Consider the following 14947-nt stretch of genomic DNA (forward strand, 5'->3'; position numbering starts at 1 on the left):
TTTCAGCAGGCAAGTCACAAAACATTATCATGTACAATATATGCCTCAGTGGACAGCACTTTTCTTGAGTTTTCATACTTCCTATAGTCACACTCATACATTGTCCTTAAAATAGAACTGAGAACTTTTTAATATTTCAAAGTGTTGAGTTTAAGACAAAAAAGACTCCTGCTCACTTTTGAACTACGGCCTTTGCCCCCGTGACCTCCACCAGCGCCAGCTTCTCCTTGCTGGGTTTCTGCGCGACCTTCTTGCCCGAAGGTTTCCCGTTCCCGAGCTTCGGCCCCTTCCAAGGCTTTTCCGACTCCTTTAGCTTTGGTTTGGGCACACCGTATCTTCTTAGCACCTGGACAACAACAAACAACAAACAAACAAAAAGTTTATTCCACGGCTTCTCTGACTTAGTTTCACTGCAGGTTTGGGCACGCCGTATCTTCTTAGCACCTGGACAACAACAAACAACAAATTTGCATAACCTGACATCACAGAAGAAGTGGATTGTTCCTTCCTTGACAAGGACTGGAGTTGGACAGTCAATAATTTGGGTATGACGATTGTCCAGAGTTTACATTACACATAAACACATACATACACAAACACACAGTCATACTGACACACACACACACACACACACACACACACACACACACACACACACACACAAAGGAAATGAAGGAATTTATATCATGACTCTCACCTGAGAAACCTGCTCCATGAAGGACTTCTTTGGTCCCTTGATGTTTGTGAAGAAGAGTTAGGGTTAGTGTGAGAACTCCTCACCTGTGAAACTTGCTCCATGAACGACTTCTTTGGTCCCTTGATGTTTGTGAAGAAGGCGTGCAGGTGGTTCATGGGAGTCTGCATGGAGATCTGCTCCTTCCCAAGATGCACCACCTCGAGCTGCTCGAGTTCGGGCGACTCCAGGCTGAAGGCGTGCTCCGACACCACGCAGCTGTGGAAGATCTCCGTGATGACGTCCTGAGCCTTCTGGGTCAGACCGCTGGGCGTGGCTGTCAACAGGATCAGGGAATGTTAGTCAAGTGGAAAGGAGAATATCTCAGTACTGTGTTACATCATTTACTGAAGCAGCATAAAGGCTAGAAGAATCAGACATTGGGAATAAGATAAGGAGGGATCTATTCTAATTCTGCAGTCCTAAGAATATCTTGAATCTTAGATATGAAACTGGAAAACAATTATAACATCACGGTAAATGCATAAGCCAACATGTTGCAACAGCAAAAGAAACTGGACCAAGCCTTGTGCCAGGTCTGTCACAACACAATATAATTTAAAAAAAAAGGATGTGTCCCACCCCACGACATCTATACTTCTCTACCAAAGGTCTACAATTTTAAACAAAGGTTAAATCCAGTGTCTCTCTCTTCCTTCTCTCTCTCTCTCTGTATCTCTTTGTCTCTCTCTCGGTCTCTCTCTCGGTCTCTATTTCTTTCTCTCTCTCTCTCCCTGTGTCTCTCTTTGTCTATGTCTCTCTCTGTCTCTCTCTGTGATGCATACACATCTATTTGGTACTTGTAACTTACAATAGATAGAAAAATAATTTCCTGACCTTTGGAGAGGACCTTGCTCTTGAGGTAGTCCCCGAGCGCGGGGCCGCCCTGCGGGTCGGACAGCAGGTTGAGATTGACGGGGCTGACGGACAGCATGTCCTCCGTTGTCACGTCGATGAGCTCCTCCGTATCGTAGCTCACCACGCCCACGATCGCCCGGCTCGACAGCAGCGCCGAACGCACGTCGTCCATCTTGCTCTTCGAGCGGATCTCCACCACCGCGTAGCCCTGCAAGTTCATGTTCAATTTTATTGTAGAATCAAAATGGCAGAAATACACTCTGATACATCTGAATTGTGTGGATTTTTTAGAAGATTATTACAAAATACTGTACACATGAAATATTTTGTGTATTGTAATGTATCCAGGGAACCTGAAAACAGGTCAGACCTGAGTGTATCCACTAGTAGAATAAATAAATGAAAATGAATTGGTACCTTGATGCAGGGGGTGCCCAGTGGGGAGGGGGGCGGTCCTTCGGGGGGTTGTTCTGCCATGGGGCTGTCCTGTTCCGGGGAGGCTAGTGGGGCGGGGAGGGTGTCGCTGTCCAAGGTGCTGACCAGCAGCTGCTGGGTCTCCAAATCCACAGCTGCGCTTGCTGCATCTCCCACACTCGCAGCCTCTTCCAGACCCACCTGTAATCAGTATGTTTCATTTTATGTTTTGTTCTTATGATCATTTTTGATTGCACTTCTTTATACATTCATGCTCAGTTCATTTAAGTTGTCTACATTCTTGTTACTTATCATACTTTTGGCTTTCTTTTGGCACACAATACCCAGATTATGTTTCCGTTATCTATTATGTTGACCTCTGACTTTTCCTGCTCACTTTTAAGTTCACTACATTTAATTTGTAAAATTTTCTGTTTAATGATTGTATTAGCTTTTGTTATCTATATAAATATGAAAAGGGGGGTATAACCCCGTCATAGCGAAAGCACGTCGACTGATGATGATGAGTATAGTGTTTCTCTATGTAACACATCTCAATAAAACAAACAAACCTCGACTTCTCCCCCTTCCAAAGGCCCGACCTCCTGCTGCACTTCCGCAGACGTCTCCTCTAAGGAGCTTAGGGGAACAGCGGGCGGCACGGGGAGGTCCTCCTTGTCTTGCAGCGGCACGAACACCTCGTCTCGGAACAGCCCTCCGTACATGTTACACGCCTGGAAATGTATGATTGTCTGTAGTTAGTTTCACAGCGTTTTACTTACCATTCAAACATTTTAAAGGATCTTACAATAAAACAGTTACTCAAGCAACAGGATAGACTTTGGAAATGGTCAGATGCTTCAGGCAGTGGATGCTACCGGAAACATCTAACGATTTCCAAAATCGATGCAGTTGGTTGAATGTCTGTTTGATTGGGTATCTTATAACCTGCATGTCTAACCTTCATTGACATAAGGTTTGAATCTATTAATGCCATGTGACCTCAAGGCTAGATTTCAACGTTAGCTGTTTTTCAAATACAGCTTTGTGGCTTACCTATAGTCAAGACCACAACTCAGCCTTGTGCAGCTCGTGATTTTTACCAATTAACCATTTCTACATAGCACACCTTCCTGATGGCCTCCCTGACTGTGCTCTGCTCCAGGTGCATGGGGATGCCTGAGATAACCAGCAGGCAGGAGTGGGCCTTCATTACAGTAACTATACAGTAACTATACAGTGACTACAACAGTAACTACAGTAACAACAGTTATGTAACAGAACCCACCTTCCTGATGGCCTCCCTGACTGTGGCCTGCTCCAGATGCATGGGGATGCCTGAGATAACCAGCAGGCGCGAGTGGGCCTTCATTACAGTAACTATACAGTAACTATACAGTGACTACAACAGTAACTACAGTAACAACAGTTATGTAACATAACTCACCTTCCTGATGGCCTCCCTGACGGTGGCCTGCTCCAGATGCATGGGGATCTCTGAGATCACCAGCAGACGCGAGTGGACAGTCATTACAGTAACTATACAGTAACTACAGTAACTATACAGTAACTAACAGTAACAGAACCCACCTTCCTGATGGCCTCCCTGACGGTGGCCTGCTCCAGATGCATGGGGATGCCTGAGATCACCAGCAGGCGGGAGTGGGCAGTCATTACAGTAACTATACAGTAACTACACAGTAGCTACAGTAACTACAGTAACAACAGTAACTATACAGTAACTACAGTAACATAACCCACCTTCCTGATGGCCTCCCTGACGGTGCTCTGCTCCAGATGCATGGGGATGCCTGAGATCACCAGCAGGCGGGAGTGGGCCGTCGGCACGGTCAGGGTCTGGCAAGCGTCGGCTACGGCGTCGTTTGTTACTGTCTCCCCCTGGGGATCCCTGGAGAAGAGGAATAAATAACCTTCATTGTGCATCATCATCATTCACGGTTATCAATTTTAAAGAACTATAAAATCTTATTTATGACTGACAGAAAAGACGATAGAGCTTTGCATGCTAATACTCTAGGACAGCACACTTCTTTGGCAGTCCAGTCTCGGGAGACTATCTGTGCGCCTCTGGAGTTCTCATGTGACTTCTGATGTGGCTTCGGATGTGGCTTTAGCACACTAGTATATTTGATAACAGTATGCGCCTTCAGGAATGTATAACATTATCTTGTTTTAACATAATATTATACAAAATATATTTCCACCAGAGGGTACATAATTCTGCTGCTCTTAAAAGATACGTTCAATCAGATCTCCATCCCAACGTCCTCCAGTATAATGCACTGAATATCTAAACTGAGGGTGCTTCAATAGAGATCTCTCAAACACACTGTCGCGGATTTATGTAACCTGGAGGACTAATGTTTAGGGAGGTTATAATACCTGAAGGCGAGGTAGCGGAGGATGAGGGACATGGTACATACCTGAAGGCGAGGTAGCGGAGGATGAGGGACATGGTGACCGCCCGGTGGAACCACAGCATCTCCTCCGGCTTGCTGCCCATAGAGACGCCCCCTTCTGACTCAGAGTGGAGCTGCGGCTTCATGCCGTGCTTCCCGCCCATCGCCCCGCGGTCGCGCTCCCGTCTGGCACGGATCTTTTTCCTCTTGGCGCCGAGCATGGGGCTGGGGGGCGAGGCCGCGGGGTACGGGTACGGCGCGCCCGACGGGGACGATGTCACTGGGCTGGAGGAAGAGGATGCTGTTGCCACGGTTACAGGGTGGGTGGACCCGCCAGGTGATGTCACTTCTGCCACCGCCAGTGCCACCTGTAAGAATACGGCTTTTATTAGAAAATGGCAGACATTTACATTGTAAAGGTAGGTACATTTTTTGTAAAGCTAAAGGTAATCCCATACTTTTTGAGGCTATACTGGGTTCTTATCAACTTCTACCACCTTTTACCTCCGCAAAACAAAAGTCAAGTACCCATTTTTACACCAGGGTGGAGTGAAAAAAGTTGTGTCAAGTGCCTTTCCCAAGGGTACAACATCGGAGGCATGTCAGAGGATTTGAATCTAGGACCTCTGGGTTCTGGCCCCAACACCCTATGAACTTTATGTCAACATGATGCCACACAAAATTGTGTAAAAGCATCTAATGAGAGCATTGCTTACCTCCATCAGGGCGTGGAAGTACGACGAGAAGCGGGAGTACTCGCCGCTTCCGATGACGTCGCCGCGCTGTCGCTTCTTGTTCTCGTGGTCGTACAGCTTCTTAAGCTCCGCCTGCAAGGTCAAGTTCATGTGCACGAGTTAGATGGTGAGTAGCCTAACATGGTCTCAAACCTAGCCAAGCTCTGTGGTCTGAGATTCAGCTAAGAGGGTTGAGCTCAATTCTATCTAAACTTCACCTGCAAGGTAGTTTACTTAGATCATATCAACATTTCTTACATTATCAGATAACTAAGATTCAGCCTAACACAGTCTCAAATCGACCCCTGCTCAGTGGTCATACAACTTCTTCAGCTCCGCCTGCAGGGTCAAGTTCATGTGCACGAGTTAGATCATAACTACGATTAGCCTTACATGGTCTCAAATCTACCCTGGCTCAGTGGTTGTAAGGCTTCCTCAGCTCCCTCTGCAGGGCAAGTTCAGTTCACGTGCACGACTTAGTTACACCATGTCAACATTCTTCAAATTGTTATGTTTAACTTTATGACATGCAGTTTTGTAAATGTGAGAGTTACGGGGCTGCGATGCCCTCATCAGTATAATCAAAATTAAAACATGTTGATTTATAATATTGTCCTCTCCCATCCATACCTGCAGGTTGACGTGCATGAGTAGTGCCAGCGATGGGCTGAGCGTGATGAGACAGACGTCGCCGTCCTCCTTACGGGACTGCGACGCCCGCAGCAGCTCCGCCAGCAGGTGGAACATGATCTCCTTCAGGGTCGCCGGAACGTCAGACTTCCACACGTACCTGCGAGGGACGAGGAACACAAAAGATGACCAGACACTCTAAATGCTTGAAAACAAATGAATCTCTAAAGGGTAGCTTAACTAATTTTTGCAATATGTTTAATATACCCCAAAGTTCAAGTATGTATAGCTGGTATACCCTACTTTTGGTGTAACACACCAGCTTCTGTATCTATATAGCCGAAATAACTGCCGTTCAACATAACATATCAGCTTCTATATCTGTATAGCTGGTAAAACCGACCTCTGACATAACACACCTGTTTTGAACTATATACATTATAATGGAGGATCCCAACCTACCCGCCGAGCAGTTCCATGCACCAGGTGCACGAAGGCGCCCGCGGGGATGTCGTACGAGCTGGCCGCCTGTTCCTCCAGCCCTCCGCCCGCCACACACACACACACACACACAGACACACACACACACGTAACTACATCATGGACTTTCCAGCCTACCCGCCCAGCAGTTCCACCAGGTGCACGAACGCGCCCGCGGGGATGTCGTACGAGCTGGCCGCCTGTTCCTCCAGCTCCCCATCGGACACACGCACACACACACACACACACGCACGCACAGACACACACACGCACGCATGCAGACACACACACACACATAACTACATTATGGACTTTCCAGCCTACCCGCCCAGCAGTTCCACCAGGTGCACGAAGGCGCCCGCAGGGATGTCGTACGAGCTGGCCGCCTGTTCCTCCAGCCCCCCCATCGGACACACGCACGCACGCACGCACGCACAGACAGACACACACACGTAACTACATCATGGACGTTCCAACCTACCCGCCGAGCAGCTCCACCAGGTGCACGAAGGCGCCCGCGGGGATGTCGTACGAGCTGGCCGCCTGTTCCTCCAGCCCCCCGCCGGCCTTGCTGTCCACGTGGTGCTTCACCGAGATCAGCTCCTCGATGAACGAGATGGCGAGAGCGAACTCCGGCGGGACCGCGTGGACCGTGACAACGTAACCGGGTGGAGGGGACACGCCCACCCTGAGGAACGAATGAATAAAAACTTCATTGTGAAAGTGAAGTGAAAGTCATCTCGATCCAGTCTAGCTCACTGAACAGCTATTCTTCCACTGGTCGTGACAAAGAAGACATAAAAATTATGCTATGTACAGTATTTACAAGTTCATTGTACTGGGGAAATTACCCTAGATCTTTTCGACAAGTGGACTGAACAGTGGCTCATGGTTTAACATCCAGTCCTATAAAAAGGCTGAAACCCTTTCCAGTAGCTAATATTGTGAAATAGATCAAGTAGGAGATGAACGACATTTCATATCACAATTGTTAACTGTATCATAAAAAAAGAATTGGTACTTTTTGTTATGTTTCAAAGAAAGATCTCCATTCTGTCTTACAACTAGATTTAAATGCAAAAGATGAATCTTTATGTTAGATGCGCATAGACAAACCTGATGTGCACGCGGTCGCAGGGTAAGATAGTGGGAGGGTACAAACCTGATGTGCACACGGTCGCAGGGTAAGATGGCGGGTGGGTACTGGTCAGCGAGCGGGGGCGGAGTCAGGCCGCCCGTTCCCGCGATGGCCGCGTCGCGAGGGTAGCAGGTGACCTCCTGCAGAGCCACGTGGCCGTTCTTCCGCAACTGGTGTCCGATTCCGTAGCAGAACAGCCGCGCCCACGGCGACTTGTACAGGGCCGTGCTGCGGGAGGGAAATTTTGAATATAGATTTTAACTATCAATTATCATTCATTGTGGCCATTAATGAAAGGTAATACTCAATAACGATATACAGCACTTATCTACCTAGTGTCAACCCAAAAGACTCAACCCCCGTCTAGCAGTCTGCATCTATGTGCAAGCATGGCTAACCCTTGGAACATGGAACAACAGATGATAATCTGGATAGTGAGTGAGTGTACCTACATCTTCTTTTAAAGTGTGGGATATCTCAAGAAACAACTACAGTTCCTGTGGTTTATTCATTGCTATGATGTCATATCAGAGATTACTGCATGGTACATGATCAGTGACTCTTTCCTTTGCCCAATGTTACTCCGCAGTAGCTGTTTATTCTCCACTGCACATCGTTATTCTGCAGTAATTTATTCTCAACTGAAAAAAAGAAAACCTGCTTACTCCTTTCTGGGTACGTCGGGGTCAGTTTTGCAGGACACGACGAGGAAAGCGGCTCCGGGGAAGTACGCGTCCGTGTTCACCTTCGTCTCCGTCACTGGGAACTCCTCGTACGCAAACAGCTCAGGCGCCGTCTGGGAGAGAAAACAGTACATTACAGTCAAAAGTGTCCAAGAAGACCGTTCAGGGGACTAATGATAACCAGCTGTGGCACAGTCTGAAGGTAAAACAGTACAGTCAGAACTGCCCAAGATCCTGACCCTAACTCCAATCCTATCCCTCTGTCAATAGGAAATCTTTGTACATAAACATCTCAGGTGCTGTTTGAGGGGACAAATATAAAATTACAGTCAAAAGTGTCCAAGAAGACCATTCAGGGGACTAATGATAACCAGCTGTTGCACTGTCTGGGAGGACAAATGGTACAATATCATCTTCAAAAGAACTATAAAGCCGGGTGCAAGCATGTCCAGTTAACTTATCAACCAAACCTTCCATGACCCTTACCCTAACCCCTGATCTTTGACCCACCTGTAGACAGGCGCACAGCTGGTCCGACAGGTAAATCAGCGTGCCATCCCATGACCCAGACCCTAACCCCTGACCTTTGACCCACCTGCAGACAGGCGCACAGCTGGTCAGACAGGTCGATGAGCGTGTCCTCGCCGTGACAGGCTGCCATGACGATGGCGTTGCGGAGCTCTTCGCGCAGCGGGTGGTCCCGGGAGTGGAAGGCCGTGGAGGCGGCGCAGGCGTGCGTGACCAGGCAGCGCTGCGGGCTGACGGACTCCTCCAGCGACGTCGTCACCACCGAGCCGTTTGGCGACGGGCACGAGAGCAGCTTGAGAAAGGGATATTTCAATGAAGAGTTAGACATCCGGGTGATAAGATATGCCAAACAGCACAAGCTGATGTTTCAGACCACTCAACATTACAAGCCCATTCAAACAAGCACGATATATATAACCGTTACAGTAAACATCAGCTACCTAGTAAGACAGGATCTATTAAGACTGGACTATGCGCACCACCTACCCAAACCCCTCATGCACACCCTCCTGTGGACCTACCTGGTCCTGACCCCCCCATGCACACCCTCCTGTGGACCCACCTGGTTGGACAGGAGCTGCATGTAGTCAGGGTCGATGTCGCTAGCGAAGCGAAGGTCTCCACCATAGATGGGACGGGGCAGCGATAAAACAGTAACCCCCCATGCACACCTTCCTGCGGACCTACCTGGTCCTGACCCCTCATGCACACCCTCCTGTGGACCCACCTGGTTGGACAGCAGCTGCATGTAGTCAGGGTCGATGTCGCGTGAGAGCGAAGCGAAGGTCTCCACCATGGACGGGACGGGACAGCGGTCCAGGATGTGAGGCCGGCAGTGGGACAGTAATGACAGTAGAGCCGTGCGGCAGAAATAGTGCACCAGGGACGACTCACACTGCAGCAGTTGTCTGGGGAGGAAACAACAACATCATCTACAACATTGGTACAACATTGTTACAACATGCTTACAACATTACAACATCATCAACACTGCAGCAGTTGCCTGTGGCAAAAGATTCAACAACACAGCAACAAGCTAAGGAAGCTGAGAAGGAAGTTAAACAAATCTGCAGTGACAGACCACTTCACAAGAAAAACTAGTTGTCCTGTACATATGTACATATAGGTGGCCTCTGTAGTAAAGTTTAGTGCCTGACCTGTGGATCTGTATGTTGGAGGTGTCCATATTGGCGACGCCTGTAATCGAAGCCTTCCGGGTGCCCTGAGGGGGTCTCTCCAGCATGTCGATGGGGTACCAGTACCTCACCAGGACCCCCTCACTCCGCAGGTAGGTCTCCACCTGGACAAGCTCGTTGTGCTGCAGAGAAACAAAAAACATTTGAATAAATCTACATATCAAATTTGCATACTCGGGACGGACTCAAAGGTACTAGTAACAAACCAGGACCCCCTCACTTCGCAGGTACGTCTCCACCTGGACAAGCTCGTTGTGCTGCAGAGAAGCATAAGGAAAAAGAACATTTGTAAACAAATCTGCATATTTGATTTGCATACTTGGGACAGACTCAGAGGTACCAGCAACACACCAGGATGCCCTCACTACTAAGGTATGTCTCCCCTTCGACAAGTTCATTGTGCTGCAAAGAAACATCATATAGTCATTTTCATAAAACTGCCTATTTAATTTGCATACTTGGGACAGACTCAAAGGTACGAGTATCACAACAGGATTCTCATTCCAAAACTTAATCTTATAAGTAGAAATATTCTTTTATTCACTCCCTAAAACTGCATGTACAGAGGTACTGTACTTCCCCTTAGATTTAATTTCATATTTTGATTTTTTTTCCAATTCAGTACCTAAAACCAACAAAGAAAATTAATTTGGCTATCTGGAGAGAAATCTTGAGAACTCACCGAATCCACATCCAGCACGACTCCCGTGGAGCCAAATGTCTTCAGCATGCCGCGTACGGCGAACTTTGGCAGCACGGTACTGCCCGTAGTCAGCACGCCCGCCGTCTGGGGGTGTCGGATTACCACCGTCATGCCCTTCCGTACGCGCTCGATTGTGAACTTCACTGGGGAGGTGAACAATAATCTCAGAACAACGTTGCAACGACCAATCAGAGATGGCAGACTTCACCCCCTTACCCAGACTGATTTATGCTCCATCCAGGCACACAAACACAGCAGCATGAGGATGTGTGGCAATGCTGGATTGTTTTGATTGGGAATTGCAGAAACACAGACAGACACTCAGAAAGACACACACACACACACAGACAAGACAAATAATAATGGGTGAGGTTAACTAGCTGACACCAACCGTTGGTGGTATTTATAACTGACAGAAAACATCACTGACTCAATAAACACAGTTTGTTCTCAAACAAGCGACTTACTTGCTTCCGCCCGTATGTCCTCTATAGTGGGCAGGTGCAGGTCTCGGGGCATTCCTCCGTTTTCCTCGTACAGAAACTCCACGGTCTGTCGGGCGATGTCCACCATCCCTGCAGAGAAAACACAGACATCTTTTATCCAGGAAAGAAGAATGTTGGTGCTGTCCTTGGTGCTGAACACCATAGTGTGTGTTGGTTATTATCATCGTTGACCAATCCGAAGGCTCCATTTGCGGGCCTGCATTCTTCATACAGGACCCGAAAAGCAGGTCTGTAAACTTCGTACGGACCCGCGGGTCTGTAAACTTCGTACGGACCCGGTGTTAGAACGTTACCATTAAATGACAGGGGGTTTTGTTTTTATATTTCATGTTAAGACAAATACTACACAAATCAAATACAACACAAAGTACTCCTAACTACTATATGGCCAATGGCTATATGATAATAACGTTAATGACCCGCTTTCCTTTGGTCTATACGGTGTGATAAGGCCTGGTCGTTCCTATAATTATATTCGGTGGTTATAGGAACGACCAGGCCTTATCACACCATATAGACCTCAGGGCAGGTCATTAACCCTATAGTAAGAACCTATTTTAGTCCAAAGGATATATATAATCATAATATAAATACATACATATACATATATCAAGACAAAATGTAAAACTACCCAGCTGCAGGGCGCCCTTGATCTGTTCAAGGCCGGACTTGCGTTCCGCCTCGTTTCTGAAGCGGCGGCGAATCGTGGGGAAGACTTTCTGTTCCCACGCCTTCACCAGGAGCGCGTAGTGGTCCTCCTGCTGCAGGTCCTCCTCTCCATCCTCATCATCACTCTCATCCTCCTGCTGAGGGGTCAACATCACCATGGTTACCAACCAAACAAGCAACAGACAAACAAACAAGTATATAATCAACAATGTGCAATTTAGAACTTTTGTTTCTGTGCCCACTGGAGGAACAAGGCTCAGTGCTCAGTCCACTGCCAGTACACTGCTAAAGAAAATCCAGACATAGTGCCTTATAATGTTCTAAACACGGCTGAAAACCTATGACCAGTTGTATATCCTCACCTGTACGAGTAGTGGTGCCCGCATGTCGGGTCCTGAGGTCAGGAAGTTGTCATAACTCAGCTGGAGTCTGTACTGCACAGCAGTGCTGCTGTTGTACTCTGGGGGACAACAATAACACATTATCAGTTCAAGCCATAGTGCAGGTACATGTAGTAACAAGGAACAAGGAGCTAAACAAGTTGTCATAACTCATGTACTGGACAGCTGTGCTGCTGTTGTACTCTGGGGGACAAATATAACACATTATCAGTTCAAGCCATAGTGCAAGTACATGTAGTAACAAGGAACAAGGAGCTAAACAAGTTGTCATAACTCATGTACTGGACAGCTGTGCTGCTGTTGTACTCTAGGAAACAAATATAACACATTATCAGTTCAAGCCATAGTGCAGGTACATGTAGTAACAAGGAACAAGGAGCTAAACAAGTTGTCATAACTCATGTACTGTACAGTCGTGCTGCTGTTGTACTCTGGGGGACAAATATAACACATTATCAGTTCAAGCCATAGTGCAGGTACATGAAGTAACAAGGAACAAGGAGCTAAACAAGTTGTCATAACTCATGTACTGGACAGCCGTGCTGCTGTTGTACTCTAGGAAACAAATATAACACATTATCAGTTCAAGCCATAGTGCAGGTACATGTAGTAACAAGGAACAAGGAGCTGAACAAGTTGTCATAACTCATGTACTGGACAGCTGTGCGGTTGTTGTACTCTGGGGGACAAATATAACACATTATCAGTTCAAGCTATAGTGCAGGTACATGTAGTAACAAGGAACAAGGAGCTGAACAAGTTGTCATAACTCATGTACTGGACAGCTGTGCGGTTGTTGTACTCTGGGGGACAAATATAACACATTATCAGTTCAAGCTATAGTACAGGTACATGTAGTAACAAGGAACAAGGAGCTGAACAAGTTGTCATAACTCATGTACTGGACAGCAGTGCGGCTGTTGTACTCTGGAGGACAAATATAACACATTATCACTTCAAGCCATAGTGCAGGTACATGTAGTAACAAGGAACAAGGAGCTGAACAAGTTGTCATAACTCATGTACTGTACAGCAGTGCTGCTGTTGTACTCTGGGGGACAAATATAACACATTATCAGTTCAAGCCATAGTGCAGCTACATGTAGTAACAAGGAACAAGGAGCTGAACAAGTTGTCATAACTCATGTACTGTACAGCTGTGCCGCTGTTGTACTCTGGGGGACAAATATAACACATTACCAGTTCAAGCCATAGTGCAGGTACATGTAGTAACAAGGAACAAGGAGCTAAACAAGTTGTCATAACTCATGTACTGGACAGCTGTGCTGCTGTTGTATTCTGGGTAACTAATATAACATTGATTTATCAGTTTAACTCATATCTGTACTGCTTTGGAAAACGTTGTGTCTGTTGCTATGGAGGACTTGCATCTGTTGCTATAAAAATATGTCCAATTCCTAAGTAAGTCTGATGCCATAAAATATATGTATATGGAAAACATGTTAGTATTGATATGTCACTGTTGCTATGGAAGGGTTGTGTCTGAGGTTATAGACATAAAGTTGTCTGTTACTATGGAATGGCAGTATCTGTTTCTATGGAAGCACGTCTGCTGGTATGGAACTAGTCTGTTGCTATGGAGGCATGTCTGTTGCCATGAAACCGTGTAGTCCTTACGTGGCTGTGCCTCGGGTGCCATGGCAATCCTGACCGGGGGTCCCTGGGGCGGGGAGTCCTCCTCGCCCGCGGCGCCGCCCGTGGCCGTCTCGCTGTCGCTGTCCTCACCCAGGTGGAAGGGCAGGAGGCCAAAGGTCGCGCTGATCTCCTCCGTCTGGTCCGCCGACATGTCCGCCGCGTTCCGGTGGTGCTGGCCCTCCGCAAACGCAAACGGGCGCGAACCGAAGTTAGCTCTGATACGGGTGTTCTGGAACAGGAAAGACATCATACCATTATCATCTATGAATAGTTTCATCAGGCTGGTCACTGACTCTTTGTACACAACCAAATCTTTATTCCACCAACTTTTCGCTTTGCACTGCAACTATAGGTAAGCGTCTATAAGCAGCGACACCTGCACTGCTGCAGTGCAAAGCGAACCAGTCAGAATTGCCATGACAAAGGTGACAGGCCTCATTGAAACATGGCACTTTGGACATTAACCTGCAGCACTGATACAAACCGCTAGGTGGTGCTGCATGTTGAATTACCATTTTCTGGATGTGGACGACAGACACCTAGCACCTGCAGCACCAATGCCATCCCCTAGGGGGCGTTGCATGTTAACCTACCTTTTTCTGTATATGAATGACGGGGCACATACCCCGACACTTGAGACCTGCAGCACCAATGCCATCCCCTAGGTGGCGTTGCATACATGTTTACCCACCTTTTTCTGGATATGGATGACGGGCCACATGCCCCCTGACACGTCGTCCAGAACTGCAGGCAGCCGCTGCCCATTGTACGTGAAGTACACGCGACCCTTGACCTGTTCTCCCTGCGTGGAGGGGGCGTCGCCGATTCGCTCCCAGCCGATCCCAGCGACATCCCCAGCCGACAACGTGACGTCAAGACGGGCGCTCTTCCACTGCAGCAGGCTGGAGCCGTTGTAGTGCACCGCTCGGCCGTTACTGGGGGAAACATAGCATGTGTTATCAGTGAAAGTGATCTCCAACCAGTTCAGCTGACCGAAGAGCTAATCTTCCACTGGTCATGACAGACAAGACTGACGCTATGTGCAGTATGTACAGGTTCATTGTACCGGGGAAATTCCCCTAGCTCTCTTTGCCAAGAACAATGAACAGCACAATGTATATGTAGATACAGATACACAGACAGACAGCCAAACAGATAAGGACACACACACAGCCGGACAAACAGAGGCAGACAAGGC

The 14947-nt window shown here is 47.5% G+C and overlaps 1 protein-coding gene across 1 annotated transcript in view; it reads right to left on the bottom strand.

Moving 5' to 3' along the window:
* The window catches only part of LOC136427434 (probable E3 ubiquitin-protein ligase HECTD4), an 80702-nt gene that overhangs the window by 14716 nt on the left and 51039 nt on the right, over positions 1-14947 (bottom strand). Inside the window, 21 exon segments of the mRNA XM_066416283.1 lie at positions 177-346; positions 781-1010; positions 1571-1799; positions 2009-2206; positions 2578-2739; positions 3767-3914; positions 4450-4793; positions 5142-5252; positions 5790-5949; positions 6751-6957; positions 7432-7635; positions 8073-8203; positions 8686-8910; positions 9346-9526; positions 9776-9936; positions 10497-10660; positions 10985-11092; positions 11655-11829; positions 12055-12152; positions 13732-13978; positions 14441-14684. Coding sequence (XP_066272380.1) covers positions 177-346; positions 781-1010; positions 1571-1799; positions 2009-2206; positions 2578-2739; positions 3767-3914; positions 4450-4793; positions 5142-5252; positions 5790-5949; positions 6751-6957; positions 7432-7635; positions 8073-8203; positions 8686-8910; positions 9346-9526; positions 9776-9936; positions 10497-10660; positions 10985-11092; positions 11655-11829; positions 12055-12152; positions 13732-13978; positions 14441-14684 — 3897 coding nt within the window.

This window comes from Branchiostoma lanceolatum, chromosome 1 (assembly GCF_035083965.1).
Source record: "Branchiostoma lanceolatum isolate klBraLanc5 chromosome 1, klBraLanc5.hap2, whole genome shotgun sequence".
NCBI classification, from domain to species: Eukaryota; Metazoa; Chordata; class Leptocardii; order Amphioxiformes; family Branchiostomatidae; genus Branchiostoma; species Branchiostoma lanceolatum.